Here is a 21969-nt window from a genome sequence, read left to right as displayed (position 1 = left end):
CTTGCATGTACTCACGAACTCTGTCGCCGGCGCTATGTAACAATAATCCCGCATGTCGTGCTGTATGAAGTAGTTCTACTGATGCTTTTGTGCTGTCGTTCGCGTCTGCTCTTTTGCTGGCACAATGGTCGCTAGGCAGTGACAAGCTGTGGCAAGGAATGCCGCAACTGACAGTGATCTATTGTGTGGACTGTGCCTACTGTAGGATTATTCATAGGTGTATGTATGGTCGTGAAAGCCGTACCCTAAGTGGCTAGTGCTACTAAGTTGATCTAGGAGAAGTACTGGGGCAGGGGGTTATATGGGCAGGTATCGTGTAGGGGGTTGATATTATGAACAGGATGGTGTAGGCATTATGGGGGTGTCGTAGTAGGTCGTAGTAAGGGCTATATACTCGCCTGAAGATCGTTATAAAACATCGAAACTATGCACTTCCTGTATAGTCACTAGCAGCAGATTGTCCGACGTTGTGATCGTGATCGAAGAGGGCTTCAACCGCACCATCAGGTACTGATTGTGCAAAGTCTGAACATTGTCAGCTCGGTTCGCCTGATAGCGAGGTAGAGAAGCACATACCATTGGAGAAAGAATCCATACCGACGACATTGTGCTCTAGTAAACCAAACGTCTCGCCATCCCAGCCACCGCCAAAATACGACGGCAGCTCCGAGCCGGGCGATTCGGGAATATAAGACGGAGGGGTTGGGTTGTACATCGGGTACACGCGAGTATCCGACCATAGCGGCGAGAGGCCAGTTGGCTGAATATTGGCCGCATGAGGCGAACATATGGCTTGAACTTTGGACGAGATGGTGTCCTGGGCGAGCATGGCCCCGATTGCTTGAGCAACGACCGCTGGATCGCTTGCCTGAGCGATAAACAAAGGAAAAGGAGTAAGTGCGACGGCTAGAAGAGGTCGAGATTGTACTTACCTGAGGAATGTCCGACTCGGAAGGTAGCGGCTCTAGGTCATGTGACTGTGCAATCGCTAGCGTAGACTGTAGCCCATACACCTGAGGGGAGCCGGGAATGGCATCAGCATGGGGCGGCGAGTGAGCGACATCTGGCTGAAGTAGCAATGGGACGTCATGTGGAACGATTGCTTGCAGAGACAGAAGCTCTGACGCCTGGTGTCGGGCAACTTCGGCTGAAGGTGGTGGCGAGCCTAAGCCAGCCAACTGGGCGGCTTCTAGCCCAGACCGACGCCCGTCTGTATGGGCAGCGAAGTCACCCAGCAGTGGCAGGGGTGCAGGACCCGGACTTGCTGTCGTGGAAGGACTCGGAGACGACTCGGCATTGACAGGTTCGGAAGGCAGTGCCTCAGGCTCGGGAGCAGCACTGGCCCGGGGATCAACAGAGGGCGGCGAGGGTTCGTCCACTTGAGCGATTGACGTAGAACGAGGCTCCGAGTGGGCCTGAGGGATCGATGCGAGAGACGAAAGGCTATTAGCATCGTCTTTGTCCCAAGGGAAGCGGGGCGATTTCGATATACCGCGTCCAAGCGATGTCAAGCACCGTGTGTAATCGCCCCAGAGTGCGTTCTCGGTGTTGAGGGCACGCTGCCACAGATGGGCATCGCCACGCCCGAGATCGTTTCGAGCATCATCGTACCCTTTTGCTCGCTTACCCTTCCACTGGTAGCCGGGCCAAACTGCTTCGCATGCAACCTCCCGCTTTATTTGTGGGTTACGCTGTGCTGTGAGCATCGTGTGGACCTTGATCAGCCCATTGTAGATGGACACGAATGGGAGGCTCTTCGGGAACGAGACATTGGCGCCCATGTATCGTCGTACCTGGAAGCCGCGTGGGATTGTTTGCAGAGGCTCGTCGCTGACTGATGACAAACCTACAATGAGTACTAGAGAGCCTGGGATGGGGACAGGCGACATACCTGAGTTAGATGACTTCCCAGGAGTACGAGTAACAGGTGGCTCGGACGGGACAGGGACCAAGGGTGCAACAGGGGTAGTATGGGCCGCCGAGAGCTCATCATCCTCTGGCTCCTCGTCTACTGCTGGCAGGGTGCGATCACAAGACGAGTCTGGCTCAGCTGTAGAGCTAGAGTGAGCCCTCCAATTGGCCATCGCAACACGGGGCCAGATATGCTCGTTGTGCCTTGCAACAGGCTCAGGCCCGGGCGATGAGTGTGTGTGTGGCCGCGCAGTGGGAACAGAGAGTGTGTCTGACGACTCCGACATACTCGTGAGCCGAGGCCGCTTAGCGACAGGTGCATTGAATGGTATCGCGGGGTCGTCTAATGACCCTACGGTGCGCTTTTTACAGAGCGACTGCATCGCTGCCACCATGCCTGGATAGCATGTAGCATCAAACGTTGAATCGGCGAGCGAAGGAATCGTACGTAGTAGCAGAGTCGCCACATTCTGTACATCGCGGAAACTCATGGCCGGTGAGATGGGCCACTTGTTCTTCGAAGGGTCGTAAACTTGATAGTATGCCTTGGTCGCATCTTGCCGTGATGGACATACGAGTTGAAAGATGTCGTCGTGGTCGGTGATTCGGAACGAAGGGTACGTGGGCACGACGACTGGAGATAACTCCAAAGCCTCAGTATCTGGCTGTATTGGCAGGTTCAACATGCCACAGGAGTTAGTGATACAAATGATGACAGTGACAGCTAGGCACGTACACTTGTCCAACATATCAGCGAGATGGATCGCTGCCGTTGTTGCTGGGCCTCCTGGAGATTCTCCTTCCGTCGTACTCCCTCAGTCAGCCATTTGTCGTGTACCCGCGTGCGCTCAGACAGCCAATCGGAAGGCATGTCCTTCCACAGCCGCATAGGCTGTGCATACTGGCCTGAGCGAATAAGCGGTGATGGCTCGGTGGATGTACTAAGCGATGTAGTAGTAGGAGCTGGGCCTGTGAGAGTCTGGGCCTGTGAGGATGCAGATGCCATATTAGGCTGCGAAGACGCTGAACCTGTGCCTGGGGAGGAGGAAGAACCATGCTGCGAGGATGTAGGTGGGGCAACCTGCGTGCCCAAAGACGACTGCAACACAGCAGGGGGCCCGGAAGTGGTACGCGCAGTCTTCGCATTCGAACGAATCGAGTGTGGTGCACACCGTGGTGCAGGCGTACCGGAAGCTTCCGCACGCTCGGACGCTGCGACACAGCAGGACTTGCAATAGACTCGTTTGCAGTTTTGGTTCGCAGGAAGCCTGCAGTTTGTACATATCACCGAGCCACCTGCAAGCATCAAAAACAAGTGTTATTCAATATATTGATATCGTGTGTAGATCACACACCTCTCATTCGAGCCTCGTCCTTCCCAGCAGTTCCACCTCCACGTGCCGAGCCTGAGTGCGTGCGCGACGGGTCGGTGCGATACCAGAGCGGAAGAGCATCAGGAAAATCCCATGTGAGAATCACAAGAAATTATCGAAAGTTTCAGGTAAAAATCGAGAATCAGGATCACTACTACATTATCTCGTTTATCTCAGATGAGCTTACCTCGAGATGTCGTCTGAGAAATAGCAACAATTATAGACAATGAACGCTCAATACAAGCACCTTTCACGCATTTGCACCTCATTTGTAGCTGATCTCATAGTGTTTCTCACTTATTATCCGGTCTATCTCTCATCTTTCCGTTGTTCTGGGGATTTAGGAACATTGCAATATTGAATGTAACAGTACGACAATGTTCTTGTAGACTACAACTACTAGCGAGCCTGTACCTACATCCTTTCCCACTGGGTGTTGTTTGTCGAGCATGTTTGCACGCCGAGCAGTTGCCCTGCATGCTCATGCTCGTCGTGCAGCACCCGCGCCTGCTCATCCATACCCGTGCCCGCTGCATTCGTCCAACCCCACACTTGCCCCGCTCATCTGTTCATTCACGCCTGCACTCACTCCTACTCGGAGAGCCGGTTCCAGAGGGTATGTACATCCTCTTAGGCGGGAAGTCTTTGAGCGGCTCCCTGTACGTCCACCATTAGCAGAACTCACCACATACGGAAAGAGAACGAACATACGCTCATCACATCCTCACTACTCTTCTCCATCCGCCGACGCACCTGCCACTCCGCGCGGCGCAGGATCCATACATTGCGGCACTCCTCGGGGTGCAGGCCCTTGAGCGACATGAAGGACTTGAACTCGGCGAGCTTCAGGCCGCACACGGACAGGTGGCCGTAGCGGCAGAGCGAGGTGAGCTGCTGCCCACAACTGTGTAGGCACGTCAGCGTGGGTATCAAGAGCGAATGAGGATGGAGGGGAGGGGAGAGGAGGGAGGGGACGTACTGTTCCTGGAGAGAAAGTCGTCAAAGGGCGACATGCACCCGGGATGTCGTCTAGCGTCGGGTGCGCCTTGCGGAGGTACGCCTCCTCCGTCTCGAATTCTGTGTTTGACACGTTTGCTGTCTGACTTTGCGGTCGGCTTCAACAGCAGACGACTCGGGCTCGCACAGTGGGCGCCCGAGGTCAGTCTGCTGGTCCACGGCGGCTCCAGCGGGTGATAAGTGGGAGGGTGCGTGCTTCAGTTGGAGAAACGAAGCAGATGGGACGTATCATGATGGTCGACGATGGTCGGACAAGAGGGCTAGAGGTTCGCGTTGGGGCGGAGGCAAGTTAAAGGAGAAGGCAAGGAGGAGGGAGAGTCACACGGAATACATGACGTGGCGCCGAATTCGGGCTCGGCCGAGCAGTCATGTGACATGTTTCCCGCTGCAATGTTACTGGGTCGTTCTGAACTTCTCGTTCTCAGCCACAAAGTATGCAATGCACCTCCCATGTGCCCCCGCCCACCGCCGCCGCCAACGGACACGACAAGACGGTCGCGCGACGGTCGAGACACCGCCCGCCTCTCCCACGTTCAACCCGCACCACCGCATCCTCGCGTGCTGCGCGGCCGCCTGTCACAGACTACAGTGCCACGACCTGCGACAGTACTGCGCTGTCGTGTCCCCGCCGCTCCGTCACCGCGACGTACCGCCCGCCACCGCCCTCTGGTGAGTCGTCCCCGTCCCTGTGCGTCGTACCCGCACCGCTCCTTCCCCGTCCGCGCGCCCTCTCCACCCTCTACATGCCGTGACGCGGCCTTGCCCCGCGCCCGCACCTCTCTCTTCCTCCCATCACCTTCCCTGCATCACTCCCGCCATCCTCACTCCCGCCTCCGCACCTCTCCCGTCCTCCCATGCACCAACGCCATCGTCGCGGCCTCCGACTTCTCCGCGGCTACCCTCGCCTCTCGCACACCCTCGCTGCCTGCATCCTTACCTGCACTGCCGCCCTCGTTCAACTCGCGCCCAACACTGCTTCCGGCCTTGCGTGGGTTGGCATCTGCAGAGGCCTCCACTCATGGTCGTGACAATGGGTTCCACGACGAGGTGAGTGGCGAGACTGCACTGAGACACTGACTGTTTGTTCAGCGTGCCGGCACATCAAACATTCACTGGCAGCCTGCACGCACACCGAATGTCCAACCCGCCCATGCTTCACGCGTCCAGCCCACCCATTCCTCACAACTCCAGCCCGTCTGCGCATCGCGCGGCGCATGTACGGACCACTCGCACACCCGACGTCTGGCTTCGCGCGTTCCAACAATATCCTCGCACACGTCGGACAGCTCGAATGGGCCTTCGTCTGTCTCGTGCGCCCCGGGTATGCCTCCACAGATGCAGCTCAAGCTCAGCATGCTCGATGAGCTCGCCGACGCTGCTCGTCCCGCCCACACACATCGGCTGTTGGCTCGCACGGTTCTGTGCCACCATCCTCATGGAGCCGTTTGTCTATCACTGGGTCGCTGCTCCTGACGGCGTGCAATCCAAACTGACCGTTTACTTATGCTGTTGTGGACCACGGCGAACGTGCCCCCCGCCTGCGCGCTTGCTGAATGCGGCACTGGTTGTTGTACAGTACTATAGCTAATTATTGCAATCAAATTCTGTTGGCTCTCGTTCACATGGTTAGCATGCCCGAGTACTGGATGATAATCTCGTGTGATAGTGTCTCCCTCAGCATTTTCGGCGAAAAACTGCTTTGCAGCAGCTTGGACTGAGATTTGGCCTGATTACTAACGTGTTCTTGGGTGCACCGAGATTTCTCACTAATGTTCTCAAGTTTGAAGGTGATTCTCAACACTATGTATAACGATGTTCGAATTAGCACGAATCGCGCGCGCTTTCCACATTATTGGAATTTCTGGTGAAATTTGGTCAAATGCTCAAAGGGGGTTTTCCTGATGAGGTCCGTCGGGGAGGTAAAGTCCGATAACCCTCGGATCCCTATTGATGCGATGAACGATATCTTGTGCTTCGACAAAAGCTGAGCGACACGAGACAGGGGGAGGCGTGTAAAATACGGTAACAGGACACGATGAAGTCAAACACTGTCAGTGGTGTTACCGTCAGCAGCGAATTGCAATGGGTGAGATAGACCGACATACACGGCGCTGAATGCGGCCACGATTGGAAGGTGTAGCAGACCCAAGATTTACGGTAAGGACAGTGGATAAGGGACGGGCGCAACGGTGGCACACAAGCAGGGGATCGCCCAAAGCACCAGTGGGCATGCAGAGACGTCGCTGGCTGCCCTGCCTCTATATATATAGTTCCACTTACAACGTACCATGTTCGTCCTTCACAGTTCTCGCTCGTGCGACGATAGATTGAAAAATTCATTGAGAACACGATAGTTTGAGAACACGATAGATTGAAAACGCGATAGATTGAGAACACGATAGTTTGATAATTATGTTTAGACGATAACATGAAACTTTCATTCTTTTCAAAACCACTTCAAAACCTCAAAACCTGTCCTCCGAACGTTTGAAAGTTTCGTCACGAAAGTTTCAGTGAAAGTTTCCACGAAACTTTCGCAATCGCCGCAGGTTTTGACGTTCCCCTCCTTCCCGAAATGATGAATGGCAAATTTCAAGGGCGCATCCACGATCACCGAGGTCCGAGGCCAGCGATACTTATCGACGGATCTGCGCTGAAGAGTCACCGCCGGTTGAGACTCAGCACAGGATCTTGATTGTCCACGTATCGCCCTCCATTCTTTCGCTTCGGAATCGGGGCACATGCAAGTCGAGTACTTTGTTCATATGTATGTACTTTGACTGACATACGCCGTAGAAGATACGCGTGTGTCTTGGGGGGACAGCTAGTGTGAGTAGCGATACGTACTATTCAAGGCACACCGTGGCCAGGCATCTCTATGCAACAACCGATATCTTACGTTGTGGTGCTGCGATTGGCCGAAGCTAAATCTGATGAAACGTGGGACGATTGGGTTTGGATTGAATAACAATTTGAGTTGTATAAATAACCGGATCTGGCAAGGCTTCTGTGGCGCGTGAATGAGGCTACTGAACGCGATGCGAGTGCGCTGCCCGCTGCCTGCCTGTAGCTGCCTGTACATTTCAGCGTGGACCTGCAGCACTCGTAGAGCATTTGACGAGATCCCCGAGCAGCAGACGAAGTACGTAAATCCTTGGGGATGGTGGCTGGGCAACCGGTCTAAGTCGTGGTCGCCATGGTCGGGTCCCCGGCCTAGGCGGTGATGCACCTCGTGCCCCCGCAACAGCACTACGGCACCATGCAACGCGCGACGATCAACACACCCGAGCTAAGTAGTAGGGCGAGCGGTCGCCGCGTTGAGAACGAGCGCGAGGCCAATGCGGGTGTGGTCTTGTGCGCGCGCGCATCGAGCACGCTGAGCTGGACGACGGCGGAATGCGCGAAGGTGATCGCGGGGAAGAGAACCTCATCTGCGGCGAATCTGGCAGGGCCAGGCACGTTGATTCGAAGCCAAAGCTCCGTGCGAGCGGGAGCAAAACAATTATTTACGCGGCACAGAGATGCACGATTGCCGATAGGGCGAGCGTCGCGCGCGCAACGACTTCGGCGGCGCAGTCTTCAGGTTCCTCTCCCTTCTCCCCGCCTCCCTGGCCAGACTCTCACCTGGCGTTCATCTCGTCATGGAACCTTAAAACTGTAAACATATTCGTAGTAACGTCCCCTTTTCGCCCGCCCGCCCGACGCGCCCCCCCTCCCGACGGCAGTCGATCCGATCCTTTCGTTCACGGTCCTTCACGTTCAACCACGCGGGCTTCGCGATGTCTACACCAGGCAGAGCGTCGACGAGCCGCCTGCGCTCCAAAACTTCCGACCTTTCCGACCTTCTCCGCGGCGCGCGCAATGAACACCGACACGCAGAACAGAGCCCTGTTCCGGATGCTCAGAACGAGCCGCGGAAGCACAAGCTCTCGTTCTTCGGCCGCAAACGCAAGTCGAGCACCGTGTCGACAGCGTCCAGGGGGTCGGAGAGCAGGGTGGAGCATGAGGGCGATGTTCCACCGTTGCCTCAGAGTAGCGCAAACAGACAACCGACGAGGTCAGTCATATATTCTCTGCATGGGGTGCGTCGCGATGGCAAAGCCGTGGTCCGGGCCATCGCAGGACCATCGACGTCAGTTCACCGAACGGGTGCACATTCGTACACTGCGCACGCAGGGGCCGCGTGGTCACACCATGCCAGTTTCCATGTGGACACGAGGTGGGCTGGTAACCTCAGGGTAACCTACCAACGCTCGCGACAAAGCCTGCTAGAGTGTCTCACGGTGTCCCGTTTGCTGTTGTGTGTGCGCCGGGTGGACACCGGTGTATTGTGATCTATTGCATCCGCACACACTTGGCACACACTGGCAATGTGCACATGCAGGATTCGTATGGGCTCGGGCGGTGCGATCACTCGCTTCCCCACATAACATATTTCAGGAGCGTAGACGTCTCTAGTCTGGCTACCACTGGTGGAGCGGATGCCATTCGGCCCCTGCGCGTGCACTAGGCAAACTAGCTTGCCGGCCATTGTGCAACGGAGACTGTAGGCAAACGTGCCTATCGTTAGCTCGTTCGTTGAAAGAAGGGCAGTGGCGGCGCGTCCTTGGCACGTTGGGGTCTGTACCCGAGGCATGACGCGTAGGGCCTATAGACGAGGTTGCTGCGCAATACCGGGCCCGTGACGGTGTCCCTACCCTAGAGGTGTTGCCCAGCGATGTCCGATTCTTTTCGCCGGTACGCATGGACAGCGAAAGCGGGCGCAAACCCGCTAGATGTGGCAGGTCATTGGCGCAAGCTGTCACCTCGTGCATACCGCATGACTGGGATTATTTCATACGATCGCTTCTTTATCAAACGACTGTTGACTGACACGATCTCCCAGCAGAGCTACGGCGGGCCCTTCACCCCCATTACCTTCTGTTCTTGTCTCCCCACCGTCATTTAGCACCTTCTCGAACCTCATCCACTCCAGGTCCATCAAGCGTCTCAGCGACAGCCATGCAGAGCAGAAGACGAAGGCCGGCTCCGCCATCCCAGTTCCCACCCTGAACCGCCTTCGTCCAGAAAAATCCACCTCCTTCGAGTTCACGCGGCGAAGTGACGAGAGCCAGAACGCGGTCTCTGTGCCCCCCACGGCTGCCGCGACTCGCAAAGCCCCCTTGGGCTCACGATTGAAAGGCAGCCGCCCGACCATCACCGTATCCGCCCCTCCCCACTCCGCCGACGACGACAGGGACAATGATATCACGCCGCGCGCATCCCATACGCCATATTCACGTTCGCCACCCCCACAAGTAAGCTCGCTCAAGACGAGACGCAAAGCCCAGGATTCACCAGAGTCACCCCGCTCTGACAGCTCCAGACCGCCTTCCCCGCAAACGCCGGTGCCCTTCCCCGCCCCGTCCAGACAGCGGCACGCCGAAATTGAGAAGTCTTCCGATCCCGAGTCGGCGTCGCGTCGACCGAGCACCAACGCAAGCAGCGCCGCGAGCACACGGGTAGCCCGGGGCTTCGCCATGCTCAAATCGAAGACCTCACGCGAACGTCTGACGCAGAAACGCGCGAGCGCCGTCCCCGCAGCGGCCGCCCGCGTCGCGGCGGAGGCTGTCTCCGACGACGACGGGTCTAAGAGCGCGCCGGAGCCGAGTATGCGGACAACCCTGCCATTCCGCCCTGCCCCGTCCACTTCCACCGCGTCGCCCACTCGCTCTGGACCTACCACAGCAAGTCCTCCCACGCAAGCCGGTTCGACTTCCTCTCTGCGTAGCCGAATTCCATCCACCACTGCTTCCAGTACATCTCGGGGCAAGGTCCCGCCTCCGGTAACTGCGGGCGCTCGCAAGGCACGCGGCGGACCACCCACAGAGCCGCTACCCTCGCCGCCGTCATCCACACCTGCATCGACGCGCTCGATCAACCGGGTCACGTCGGATGAGAGCGACTCAGGTACATCGCTGAGCACGATGCCCAGCATTCCGAGCGTGGCGTCGACACGCATGAGCGTCGGCCAGGTGCATCAGCTACTGTTTCGCCACCGTGGAGGCACTTCCGCTTCCGTTGCGTCTACTACGAGCACCGGAAGCGGGACCCTTGCGAGTTCAGGGAGCGGTCCACCCGTGAGCGCAGACCGCGAAAGCAGCAACCCGCCTTCCGCTCTTCGCGAGCAGTTCTTCACCGAAAACCGAGCCGTCCAGGCGGCGAGAGCGCGTTTGTCAGCTCATGGAGACGACCAGCCACCCCCAGTCGGCGCGCACCTCACCACCGTCGAGGAGCTGCGCGAGGCACTGCAGGGGCAGAGCGCAAAGTACCAGCGACTCACCGCGTACCTGCTCACGCTCTCGGAGCGGCACGCGGTTGAGAAGAGCGAGCTGATGCGCCGCATCGAGACCCTCGAGCGGGAGGCGAAGAAGCGCGAGCGGGAGATCACCGGTCTGCGTTGGCTCGTCATGAACGCGGGCTCAGGGAACGGAGCGGCCGCTGGGAACGGAGCGGCCGCTGGGAACGGAGCGGCCGCTGGGAACGGCAACGGAAACGGCGCGGCTGCGAAGGAAAGCCAGAGCCAGAGCGCTGCAAAACCGAGTCCCGCGACGCGCATGCGCGAGCGGATGCGCTCGGGCTCCGTGTCGAGCTCTCAGGGAAGTCACAAAGGCGCGCGCAAGCCCCCCGCGACGAACCCCCCGCCTGAGCACGCCTCGTCCACAGACTCACATGGGGATCACGAGAGCATCGAGGAGGGCCTCTTCGAGATGCAGCAATCGGTGTCGGACTTGATCGCGCCCAGCCCGCCGGCCTCTGACGCGGTCGTGAGCCCCGGGCCGGTGAGTGCGGGTGGGAGGACGAGTTCGAGGCGATCAAACACATCAAGTCTGTCCCAGGCGAATGGCCGCCGGACGAGGCGGACGAGCTCGTCGCTCTCTGGCGCCGCGACAGGGCTGGATATCAATGTCACCGACTTGCCCAGCATCCCGTCCCTCGCAGACTCGGAGCCCGGCTATGGCGTCTCCCCAACGTCCTCGTCCTCGTCGACAGGCTCGATCCCGTCCCTGACGGGGGCGAACAGTACTGCATCCTCAGGGCTGTCTGCCATCCCTGAGTCCCCGGCGACCCCAGTGAGAAGCTCGGTGGAGAAGGGCATCACTGATGCGCTGAAGGAACAGGAGCAGGTTCGGCGCCGCTCGAAGAGGGAGAGCGTCGTCCTTGGCTCGCCGCGCACACCCCGTCGCCAGTCGTCGATATCCACGCCCTCATCGGCATCTCCCCCCACAGCCCACTCTGGGAACGTCAAGATGGGCGCCTCGCCGTCGATTGGCCAGGTGCTCGACCGTGTCAGTGTGAGCGACGCGGAAGCCGTGCCGCGGAGGCTTCGGTCAAAGTAGCCCCCCCAAATTCTACTACCTCATGGGACATGCTCTTCACATACATATTCGTTATAATTGTACGTGCTGTCTATAATTCCTCGCTTTGTGGTATGCTCGCGCTGGTTACCAGATCAGACGCTCCTATGATACTTGCACACCCACACACACTCTGGTACTATACATTCCTCCGAGCCTCATATTGCCGGGTATACATACGCCTCTGCATACTAGCATAAATAGATCCTTCGTTGTGAATCATACATTAGCATATACATGTATCAATTCCGATGTTCCCTACCTACCACTACATTCATACCACGGAAATTATAGGATGTCTCATTATCTTCTGACTCCCGTGTGGGGATCGTGAACGAAGAGTCATTTCCACTCTCACTGTCAGCCGTCGCACTGTATCTGCCCTTGCCCTTGCCGAAGCAGATGGGCTCCCCCACCGCAGATGAGTCACTGCAACATAGAATTGGGGCAATAGAGTACTGTCTATATTGAGATATCCTATCTGAGTTACGCGGCATACAAATGACACAGATCATATTAATCAAGCGAGGTGCGAGAAACGGCGGGTTTCCGAACGCGATACGGACAAACTCTCCACCAACTAGTGGCCGCCAGCTAGTCTCGCTATCCTTCTGCGGTCAATCGGTTCCTGAACGATCTGGGTCACGGATCGCGAGATCGTGGCGTTGATCTTCAAGTTTCAACTTCAGACACTGTCATGTCATATGATAGCTTACTGCAGCACCATTGTCACCAAGGCCGAGTACTGCCCTAGCAACCACATGTCCGACATTCACCTTCGGGAAACAGGAGGCAGTCAGACACCCAGGACGAAGCCAGCGCCCAAATCATCCGCGATTTCGGTCCCGTTCACGTACACTCCGAGTGATGATGGCACGGACGAAAACCTACTGGTTCTCCTACATGGGTTAGGTATGTACTATACTGTTTCCCAGTGTCCAACTTTGACACGTCAAACAGGAGACACACATGTGCCGTTTGGCAAACTGGGCAACCAGCTGAAGCTCCCACAAACCGCGACGCTTGCTCTCCGCGCGCCCGAACAGTGAGCACCTTCTCTCACTCGATACGAGGCGCCTGCTCACCCGCCTAGAATCCCGTTTTTGTACGAACAGGCTTTCCAGTGGTACACCTCTTTCGACCCACTCGGCGAGCTGCTCGAACAGCCCAATCCCACTCCCGCCCTCGACCTACTCGACCGTGTCCTCGCGCACCTCACAGGCGACTGCGCCTGGCCACCCGGCCGCATCCATCTTTTCGGGTTCGCCCAAGGCGGGACCGTCGCTGCCGAGTACACCCTTCGCTGGTGGCGCGCCGAGCTCGAGCGGCAGCGCGCCGACGCTGGCTACGCGCTGCGCCCGCTCGGGACGGTCGTGAGCGTGAGCGGGTCGCTGCTTTCGTACCCAACGCTGTCGACCCTCTGCCCGACGCCCGTGCTGTTGTTCCACCGTGCACCGCCCGCGGAGAGCGCGCTCAAGGCGGCAGACCTCTCGGCGTTTAGGAAGGGGTTCAGCCATTTCGTCGAGGTCCAGAGGGGCTCGAGGGATGGGATGCCCGCGTCCAAGGATGAGTGGGAGCCGATCATGAGGTTCTGGAGCGAGAGGCTCAGCAAAAGACCGATGGAGGGGTTGTATGAGGTCATGAGCGGTACGGTAGCATAGCGAAGGACCCATGTATTATACTTCAGGATCACAGATGCTACAGCAACAGCACCTCGCACGGCCGGTGACTTGTTGGCAGCGGGGCAGGCGAGCTTCAACTGATAGTCACAGTGAAACGTAGAATCATCCTTACCCACTCATCGAGCGGGTGCGCGGAGTCTGGAGACCGCCGAGAAGCACTACTGGGATATCTCGCAAACGCAGCAAATCGAGCACAACAGATCATGATGATATTCACGAAGTTTAACAGTGACAACAGATAGACGACCACGGTGGGCACAAGATCATCGTAAGCTTACAACACATACAAGAGACCGAATGCGTGTACACTTCTCGCGGAACTAGGCAGACCACCTTCGATGATCGAATGCTCTCTTGTGAAGGCACATCGCGCAAACTGCAAGTTGGAGGCCGTCCGAACGTGTAAGGCGCCATGCACAGAAGCATCGCGTACAACCCCCGCACTTTACAAAGCGTAGAAGCAGACTGTACACCTGCAAGGAGCATGAATCAGTACAGTGTTCAATTTCTTAAATAGGACAGAAGTTCAGAGATAGCGGACGTGCCCGCCAAAGCAGACCGCCCGAAGGTAGCTGAGATAATATTCTGCAACGCAAGGCAACCCTTGCTAAAGCCAAATGCCTCAAACATCATAACGAAGGCACCGATCGGTGCCCCCAAGGACAAGACACTCACCAGCTACAGGAGGTATGGCCGGACGTGCCTATCTTGACTTACGGACAGGCACCCCAGGTCACGGCAAATGTACACGTATGTGACTATGAACATTGTTGCAGTTCGACCGTTAGGTGCCAGACGAGGGCACGGCAGCATCTTCGAGCTCGTCCGATGACTCGATGGTCTCGGCAGACTTGATTTTCCTCTTCTTGTACGGACCTCGTTTACCTGATAGACGGTGTCAACGCTGGGCAACGTATACATCATACAAGAGACGCTTACGTTTCGGAGGCGGCGGAGGTTTGTAAGCCAGTCTCAAGAAGCTCAGTTCATGAGGTTCAATAGCCTTCCGGAACTCGAGCTTCGCCACGGTGCGACATTCAACACGGTGCACGGCTACAACACATGTCAGTCTTAATCATCATGGACGTGAGGAGATTGACGTACCGCGCGACTTCGAGGAACCATAGATCACTTCCATACGACGCTGCACATTCTGCATGACACTAGCGGGCACTTGTTCACACGAGCTTACCGCAACACGATAGGGAAGACGAACTTCGCGTCGACGAGACCACTAGAAGACATCACGGCCATGACCCTCTCCCAGCCAAACGGAGCGAAGCGGTTCTGCATGCTTTCCGCGGCAGGCGGCTTGTGGGCCGCGATGCGAGCGAGGATCCGCGCAAGGTGCGTTGCAGCCCCATCAGCCAGCACACCGACGCTCGCCGGCGGGAGAAGCGTGTTGGCAAAGTCGTCGTCCAGGTCCTCGAGCAGCTCAGCATCCGAAGGTGACGTGTCACGCCTAGTGAGAGATCGCTTGATGTGCTGCACGGCGAGTGTCTTGACCTCGTCCGCGAGGGTCCATTCGGGAACGTGCACATCACCAGCCATGAGGGGCCATCGCGTCCAGGTGTCTCGCGGCTTCCCCTTCAGCTTGCGCTTGCCCGAGGGATGCTTCCGCTTCAGCTGCGACGAGAGTTGACCGAGGCTAGCAGTGTCGGCAGCAACCGTAACCTGAGACGTGGCCTCCGACAAAGGTAGTTCAGATGCGTCTTCACCTAAGCTGATGTCTTCATCCTCGACGTCGTCTTCAGTAGCCGCCGCAGAGGCCGTGTGGGCACGGATGAGTTGGCTGGTGAGGTCGAGCGTGTCCTGGTTCCTGAGAGCGCGTAAGAGAGCAGAATACTCAGATATCTCGGCGTGTAAGGCGGCGGGGACGCGTGGACGCTTGCTCATCGTTGCCAGCGACGGACGCGACACAAAGAGGCGACGTCCAAAAAGCGCGCAAAAGCGAGCGCTTTTGTCCCGGGATGCGTGGGAGGATGAGGTAAGCGGGACTGTACAGAACCACGCGCCACAGCATCATAACCCCGCACTGGGTGGTCTGGGCTCGTTAGCACTTCCCACAACTCGACGAGTGAGTACGCCCCCGCTGTGTGAGTCTCGTCCTTGCTGACAACGTGTGGCCTACAGAATGAGAGATAAGTGGAAGAAAAAGAGGTCTCGTCGTCTCCGTCGCAAGCGCAGAAAAATGCGGGCTCGTTCCAGTGCGTACTATCATTACCTCTGTTCTACTGTAGCCGGGTGCTCATGCTGTCTTGCACAGAGTAATCTACTCGGTTGCTCGCGTTGCACCGTAGGGACACTATGACAAAAACTCTATACGACGGCCAACATGCACGCACACACCATGCCCAAGACGATGGAGATAAGCCAGGACCATGTAGCCTCGCGACGAGTGCCGCCTCCGGTCGTGGAGGTTGGCGGTGTCCTGAATCTGTAGCGTAGCCGTCGGGCTTTGCTAGGAAAACTTTATGCAATGATATCGCGTCGCAGCGCACCATGTCTCGAGCCCTGACGTCGTCTGAAAGCCTTATGAAGTGCAAGTGGTCGTCGCGGTTCAACACTTCGGATCCGTCAGTCGTCGTATGACGGACGCGTCTATCGCATGGTGAGATACATCTGAGGCATTGAGATCTTGTTCTCTGCTGCAACCTTTCAGTTTCGCCGTTGCACTGTCGGCTCCGACTCGTCAGGGAGCGGTGCGCACAAGGGTTGCGTTGATCCTCTTTCTTACATTTACTGGCAGGATGCACTTATCTCCTAGTGTACAGCCGTTCCGAATGTGTCTCATACGGCAATGACTACGAGGGTAACCGTAATGTCTGACAAGAAGCTATGATATATACGGTAGATGTAGGTGCATATGGCTGGATGGCACCAGCCGACCCGCGCGCAAGAACTGAATATTGGACGTCGGCAGAGCACTCTGGTCTCGAGTCTCGATCTCGGATGCAACACTTCAAGACGGAATGACTAGCAGCGACGCGCCCCCGTCCTTCGTGATGCGCAGTCTCGTTTTCACCACGACGCACTTCCTCCCAAAGTGGCGCAGAACACGTCGCTCATCGTCTGCAGGTTTTGCAGACGATTCACGAGACGTCCCAAGCCCGCTGGGAGCAAGCAGCATCGCCTGGCCAGTCTGCAAAACGAAACGTAATGAGGCTTCTGCAGGATGGCATGCAGCTACGAAGAAATTTCACGTACCTGCAGCTTGACGATGATGTCGAACGCCGTCTTCGAGTCGATGTCAGCAGAGACGTGCTTCGCGACGTGCTCCCACCAAGCGGGAGACGAGAAGCGGTGCAAGATCGCTACACCGCAGAGTTCGAGCAGCACGGGAGGTACGACAGTTGGCTCTGTATCCAAACGATCAGTACACATATACGCAACATCACAAGACATTTGATACTACCTTGCGTGCTGATGATCACGCGCATTGCTTGGTGACGTTGCTGACGAATGAGCGACAGGAGCTCCTTCGTCAGTCCGGACGAGGTCTTGTTTGCCTGCAAGTACTGTATGCACCGTCATGAAATCACCTGCAAATGTCGCCGGGCACCCGACTGACTTACCTTGTGTGCCTCGTCTACAACGAGCACCTTCCCAGTGTCCACCTGTGCACGCACGAACAGCCTCACCAGGATCTCAAACAACCCACATGCCGAGGCTGGATCGATGAATGGATCCGAGAGGTCGATGATTGTGAGCTGCCCCGCCACAAACCGCGCAGGCGCTACATGAGCCTTTCCTGGTACCTTCTTGTCCAGGAAGGATTCTAGTAGGGCCGTACGCTGTTCTAGACCTGAGAGCTGCGCAGGATTGAACTTGGCCTTCTTCTGCTCAAGCATTGTTCTGAAGTTCTGGTACGTGTACCTTTCGCCAAGGTCACGCAGGATCGACTCGAAGTTGCGGAAGGGTCAGTGAGAGATTGATTGAGTTGGAGCAGAACATACTCACCAGGATCGTCTGCATGTAGAGTGGGACATGATCCGATGCACCGATGGCCATCATCGATAGGAAAGCTTGTGCATCGAGCTCTTCCTCGCTGAACTTGAGCGCCCTCACCGTCACCGACGGGCCCAAACGCGCGTACACCTTCTTCATGGTGTTCAGAGATGACTTCGACACGTAAACGACTACTGGAGGCGGCTTGATCGATTTGTCGTCAGTAACTCCTACCCAGGCGGCCTCACACGGCTGCGAGTACGCGCCGCCCTCGCCAAAGTGCAGGACAAGACCGGCCAGGGGCTTCTGTAGTTGACCAATTGAGGGGTTGTCGGGCACGAACATATCTTCAAGCATGACGGAGGTGGTGTGCGATTTTCCGGAGCCTTGGACACCACAGACCAGGGCCGAGAAAGGAGCATTCTGCGAGGTACATGAGATTCGGAGACAGTGACTATAGTAGCATGCGACGTACTGTGTTCAGGTAGATACGCCTGTCATCAGGCTGGTCCTTGATGCAAGGTCCGGAGCTGTCGCTATACCGTGTATGTATTAAGAGGCGTAACTTGACTCAGCGAGACACAGTGCGAAAGCCTTACTGGATTTCGACGACAGAACCCAGGAGACCCCGCTGCGGGAAGCAGTCGGGGCCGCCACTTTGAGCGTATGCGTCCCGGGTGAAGATCGGGGACGTTTTGATCTCATGGTCATCGGCGCCTCGGTTGTCGAGAACCTGATGAACCAATAGCTGGTGCTCCTCCTGCGATGTGGTCAGCAAGATCGACTCAACGAAGATGATGTGAGCGGCATGCTGACCATGTCACCATCGACAGAGGACGCGGCAGTCGACGATGGACCGCTAGCATCGGAGCTGGACTGCTCAAGTAAATGAGTCGAATAACCGCGGAATAGTGAGAGAAAGGTTACATACGTCGGAGAGATCACCCGCAGGGCCGAACTTGAAGCTTGGCATACTGGACTGCGTGTGGAGGCTGCGATTCGAAAGCAAAGTATAAGCTGCTAGAGCGACTGAGAGTTGAAGAGCGTGCCCCTCAAATGACAGCCTCCTCTCCACACTTAAGGCGTCCGGTCGACACGCTTTCGCACATGAATCAAACCTAGAACAAGGAGAAACACGTTGCCTGTGAAGAGAAACGCTCTGAGAAGTCGACCACCAGCGTTGATCGTTCGGTATATCCCCAGAGTCGTCTTGCTGTATCCGCAAGGCGCGGCGATCTCACGACGGAGCCCACAGGAGCATAGAAATCGTGGGCCTCAGAATGCGCATCTAGGTGCACTCCTTTACTTAGTGGCGTCCCGAGGCATATTCCTGGAAGTCGAAGCAAGGTTACCGCCGACGTGGAATAGCGTAGAAAAGTACCATGCGTGATTCGCAGATAGATTCGCATTGCCATAGGGCTTAGTACATCGCTGACAGCTGCGCAACAGCGGTAAGGCCATACGGGGAATGTACCATTGCACAAATGTTTGATCAGCTTTATGTGACGCGAGAAGTGAATGAAGAGGCGTACCGAAAATTTTGAGCGTGCGACCATGAGTGAGTGAAGACGGAGAAACAGTCGACCTATGGCCGCAACACCCTACCATACACTCCCCTATTCGTGCTCGACAAAGAGCAGGTGAAGCGAGAGAAGGTTACCTTGCGAATCATCAAACATGAGGTCCGTGCTTAGTTGACATTGGTTCGCAGCGGCGGATTGGCCTCATGGGGGGACGACATGTCAGGACCTCGTGTACATCTCGACTTACACGCTGTTCGCTTTCTGTTCGGATCTAGTGTCTATATGGTTTTGTCAGAACGCAAACCACCCCGAGGGACGCGGTACGAAGCCACATCACCAGCTACTCCGGCGACACTGACGGGGATGCCTCAAGAAGTCAAGAAGAAATCTACTATGACACAACTTGAAAGCACAATCTCCGGCGATATCGCTACGGAGGCTGGACGGCGTACTGTACGAACGGTGCGCGAAGTTTTGCGCCCTCCTCATCGAGTTCTTCGGGCGATGGCGCTTCCATGCAGGTGTCGACCCATGCAAGGCCCCAAGCCTGGCTGCCAGCTTTAGTTCCGCCCAATACAGGCTGTTTATCGTCCACAGACTCCCAGCGTGCTCGTGTAGGCTGCGTGTCCGACCGGTCTATCAACGTAACGGTCAGATTAGGATGGGCGATAATCGGACAGTCACTCACAGAGGACGACTCCCGAGTGCGGCTCGTACACGCCCAGAGGCATTGGCTCGTCCTCGCCCCATACCTTCCGTCTCTTCGCAGCCCCCCTCTCCTTGGCTTTCGTCTCTGCCTGATCCTGACTCGCAGAGCCCTCCAGTATCCCTCCGCATACCTTCATGCCCTCCGCGCGCAGGTCCGCCCACTCCCGGCTCATGTCGGCTGCCCTCTGCGCTGCGACGTACGTCCAATTCTCCTCGTTCAAGCCATCCCGAGTAAGGAGACTCTTCCGTACTGCGTTCAACGGGCCGTCGCTATACGGCCCCCAACCTGAGCCACCGAAGATCGTCGTCGGGCCGCCAGCGCGGTACAACCCCATGCCGCTACCCATGCGGTCCGCTTTTGCTGCAGTGGGCTCCGGGGCAGTTGCGGCGGTGTCCTGGGGTTCGTCGACCGGATCTCCGGGCTTCAGTCCCTTGGCGGTGCACTCTGCTAGCGCTTTGTCTTCATAGTAGTCGTCGATCACCCACTTCCCCTCTGCACATCGTCAGCTCGTTTGGCGGTAGGATCCAGAAACGTACGCACGTTGTATAGTTCTAGCGCCGTGCAGTTTGTATGCACTGCGCGCGGTGATCATTGTCACGCTGCGAGTGCGCAAATGTGAACCGAGCTTGCCCACTTCGATGAGGTACTCTTTCTCCGCCTGCGTCGCGCCCAGCTTCATAGCGAGTGGGTTTCGCCTGAAGTAGTACAACGAGTCGCGGAAGCCAGACGTGCGCGCAGCGTCGATCGCGAGCATGTACATTCGGTCTGGATGTCGGTTAGGCAGCTGGAACGTCTGCGCTTTGAACTTGCGATCTGAGGTCGAATGAGCTTTATGCTAGAAAGCTGAGCATAGCGAGCACACGCACCGCCGAGCAGGTTACCATACTGGTCGATCTTGGTGTCGCCCTTCGGGTCGTCCTCGGTGACATACTCGTCGTTCTCGATGATGTAGACTTGTCCATTGATCAGTCGGAAAGGCTTCCCGCCGCCCACGGGACCTTCGTCTACACCCACGGCTGGCGCGTCTTCCACGGGCGTAGGGGTACCTGTTTCCACCGCAACGCTCTCCTCACCCTGCTCGACTTCCTCGCCTGTCCGTCTCGGCAGCTTGATTGTGATGCCGCGGCTGCCTTTGCCCCGTCCTCGAACCTTTGCTTTGGCCCTCGGTGTGCTCGTCCCCGGTGCCTTGTTCCTGCTCCCCTTCGGCCTCCCTCTCCCTCGCTTGAGAGGTGTCGCCTCCTCACCGTCCTCCGCCCCTTCGCCTTCTTCGGGGTCAGCGACGCTGCCGTACTCGCCACCGCCCGCTGTCTCGACCTCCACGTCTACGTCCATATCGTCCTCCACTTGTGGTGTCGCTGCATCGTCTCCATGTTCGTCATCTGCAGCAGGCTCCTCCGCGTCCGTGATAACGACCTCCTCCTCTTCGATAGGCGCTTCATGCGAAGTGGATGCTGCAGGTGGCCGTCCGGGCGGTCGTATTCTGATTTTCGGAGCAACGCGGGGTGCCATTCGTAAGTCCTGCAGTATTCGTGAATATTCGTACGCGTAGGCGGCGAGACACTGAGAGCGAGCCACTGGCAACTGCGGTGAACGTTGGGTGAACGCGAGTTGGAACGCGTCTGTGGCATTACCACGCTGAGGATGAGATGAGATCGGATCGGGAGGACCGACCAAATGAGCGCCGAGTGGTCGCCAGCTGCTGCCCTCTGTTGCCCAAAGTCGTCATATCATGCATTGACCGTTACTATTCCTGCACATTACAATTCTCCATGCCATGTGCACCTCCAACCCCGCAAGAAGACGAAGAAGAGATCCTGCAACGTAAACTTATACAAGGGCTCCCTGTCCAGTTGGTTCGAGGATTTAGTCGTTGACCATCGAGGCGTTATTGCTGGCAACCAGAGGCGCGCTGAGCGTGCAACGTACGTCTTCATGATTGCCTCCTACGTCCAAGTGCGGTCGTTCTGCTCGACACGCTAGTGTTTGTATCAAGTTCGTATAACCCACCAAATTTCCCCGTAGACTATCGCCTATGTGGAGGGTCCGCAGGGAACGCCCAACGACCACAGAGCTAATGCTCAATGGGTCATCCGGTATCACCAAGGTATCATTATCATCGTGGTGAGCTTCTGACACTCTAGAGTCACAAGTAACCCGAAGTCCCTCGCGTTGATGCAGGGCAAACTCAGTAGTAGCGCTTCAATTTGGGGGGCGACGTAGTACATCTGTCGTACCCTGGAGTCAAGACGGACCGCCCCCTGTACATTGGTGCTCCAAGACGATCTGGTCTTGCCGGCAGCTACCGTCTACGAAGGGGTGCCGAGATTGTCGTCGACGCTCACCCCTGGCGGGACCACTGTAGATGTGTCTGGATCACTAGGAGCCCTGCGACGATTGCCCGCCGTCGGC

General features: G+C 57.0%; 7 protein-coding genes across 7 annotated transcripts; 2 read left to right on the top strand and 5 right to left on the bottom strand.

The window, feature by feature from the left end:
* Positions 1-424: 424 nt before the first annotated feature.
* C8Q71DRAFT_863461 (uncharacterized protein) lies at positions 425-2917 on the bottom strand (the record flags this gene model as incomplete). Its single annotated transcript, XM_047928172.1, has 5 exons — positions 425-525; positions 577-868; positions 933-1834; positions 1892-2576; positions 2648-2917. The coding sequence occupies 5 exons, from the start codon at positions 2915-2917 to the stop codon at positions 425-427; spliced, it is 2250 nt and encodes a 749-aa protein (XP_047772758.1).
* Positions 2918-3626: 709 nt separating this feature from the next.
* On the bottom strand, positions 3627-5917 carry C8Q71DRAFT_851811 (uncharacterized protein). The gene is made up of 5 exons (XM_047926772.1): positions 5434-5917; positions 5141-5301; positions 4264-4268; positions 3996-4188; positions 3627-3941 (listed from the first exon to the last, which is right to left on the bottom strand). The coding sequence occupies exons 1-5, from the start codon at positions 5654-5656 to the stop codon at positions 3915-3917; spliced, it is 609 nt and encodes a 202-aa protein (XP_047772757.1). The 5' UTR covers positions 5657-5917; the 3' UTR covers positions 3627-3914.
* Positions 5918-10765: 4848 nt separating this feature from the next.
* Positions 10766-12009, top strand: C8Q71DRAFT_791337 (uncharacterized protein). Its single transcript, XM_047925349.1, has one exon. The coding sequence runs from the start codon at positions 10898-10900 to the stop codon at positions 11678-11680; it is 783 nt and encodes a 260-aa protein (XP_047772756.1). The 5' UTR covers positions 10766-10897; the 3' UTR covers positions 11681-12009.
* A 450-nt stretch (positions 12010-12459) lies between these two features.
* On the top strand, positions 12460-13359 carry C8Q71DRAFT_718508 (uncharacterized protein; the record flags this gene model as incomplete). Its single annotated transcript, XM_047921236.1, has 3 exons — positions 12460-12610; positions 12659-12743; positions 12792-13359. 3 exons carry the CDS (start codon positions 12460-12462, stop codon positions 13357-13359), a joined length of 804 nt encoding a protein of 267 aa, XP_047772755.1.
* Positions 13360-14164: 805 nt separating this feature from the next.
* On the bottom strand, positions 14165-15276 carry C8Q71DRAFT_728239 (uncharacterized protein; the record flags this gene model as incomplete). The annotated part of the gene is made up of 4 exons (XM_047921936.1): positions 14165-14265; positions 14320-14433; positions 14485-14543; positions 14573-15276. The coding sequence occupies 4 exons, from the start codon at positions 15274-15276 to the stop codon at positions 14165-14167; spliced, it is 978 nt and encodes a 325-aa protein (XP_047772754.1).
* Positions 15277-16095: 819 nt separating this feature from the next.
* Positions 16096-18363, bottom strand: C8Q71DRAFT_791331 (uncharacterized protein). Its single transcript, XM_047925348.1, has 9 exons — positions 18260-18363; positions 18145-18204; positions 17928-18088; positions 17804-17864; positions 17341-17751; positions 16956-17282; positions 16796-16898; positions 16588-16739; positions 16096-16522 (listed from the first exon to the last, which is right to left on the bottom strand). Exons 1-9 carry the CDS (start codon positions 18299-18301, stop codon positions 16343-16345), a joined length of 1497 nt encoding a protein of 498 aa, XP_047772753.1. The 5' UTR covers positions 18302-18363; the 3' UTR covers positions 16096-16342.
* A 589-nt stretch (positions 18364-18952) lies between these two features.
* Positions 18953-21186, bottom strand: C8Q71DRAFT_843994 (chromatin remodelling complex Rsc7/Swp82 subunit-domain-containing protein). The gene is made up of 5 exons (XM_047926581.1): positions 20427-21186; positions 20101-20373; positions 19540-20052; positions 19075-19487; positions 18953-19010 (listed from the first exon to the last, which is right to left on the bottom strand). Exons 1-4 carry the CDS (start codon positions 21067-21069, stop codon positions 19282-19284), a joined length of 1635 nt encoding a protein of 544 aa, XP_047772752.1. The 5' UTR covers positions 21070-21186; the 3' UTR covers positions 18953-19010; positions 19075-19281.
* Between the last annotated feature and the right edge of the window lie 783 nt (positions 21187-21969).

This window comes from Rhodofomes roseus (assembly GCF_022264815.1).
Source record: "Rhodofomes roseus strain CIRM-BRFM 1785 chromosome Unknown C8Q71scaffold_41, whole genome shotgun sequence".
Taxonomy (NCBI): domain Eukaryota; kingdom Fungi; phylum Basidiomycota; class Agaricomycetes; order Polyporales; family Fomitopsidaceae; genus Rhodofomes; species Rhodofomes roseus.
This window is presented reverse-complemented; position numbering and strand designations above follow the sequence as displayed.

What these genes read in the sequence shown, in the direction of transcription:
- C8Q71DRAFT_851811 (XM_047926772.1), bottom strand. Translation starts at nt 5,656, where the DNA reads ATGCTGAGCTTGAGCTGCATCTGTGGAGGCATACCCGGGGCGCACGAG. An exon ending in ATGGGCGGGTTGGACATTCG is followed by an intron (nt 5,302 to 5,433) that starts GTGTGCGTGCAG and finishes AGGCCTCTGCAG; the next exon opens with ATGCCAACCCACGCAAGGCC. An exon ending in GTAGTGAGGATGTGATGAGC is followed by an intron (nt 3,942 to 3,995) that starts GTATGTTCGTTC and finishes GTGGACGTACAG; the next exon opens with GGAGCCGCTCAAAGACTTCC.
- C8Q71DRAFT_791331 (XM_047925348.1), bottom strand. Translation starts at nt 18,301, where the DNA reads ATGCCAAGCTTCAAGTTCGGCCCTGCGGGTGATCTCTCCGAC. An exon ending in CTGCGGGTGATCTCTCCGAC is followed by an intron (nt 18,205 to 18,259) that starts GTATGTAACCTT and finishes TTACTTGAGCAG; the next exon opens with TCCAGCTCCGATGCTAGCGG. An exon ending in GGCGTATCTACCTGAACACA is followed by an intron (nt 17,752 to 17,803) that starts GTACGTCGCATG and finishes TGTACCTCGCAG; the next exon opens with AATGCTCCTTTCTCGGCCCT.
- C8Q71DRAFT_843994 (XM_047926581.1), bottom strand. Translation starts at nt 21,069, where the DNA reads ATGGCACCCCGCGTTGCTCCGAAAATCAGAATACGACCGCCCGGACGG. An exon ending in GTATGGTAACCTGCTCGGCG is followed by an intron (nt 20,374 to 20,426) that starts GTGCGTGTGCTC and finishes ATTCGACCTCAG; the next exon opens with ATCGCAAGTTCAAAGCGCAG. An exon ending in CGGCGCTAGAACTATACAAC is followed by an intron (nt 20,053 to 20,100) that starts GTGCGTACGTTT and finishes GACGATGTGCAG; the next exon opens with AGGGGAAGTGGGTGATCGAC.
- C8Q71DRAFT_791337 (XM_047925349.1), top strand. Translation starts at nt 10,898, where the DNA reads ATGCGCGAGCGGATGCGCTCGGGCTCCGTGTCGAGCTCTCAGGGAAGT.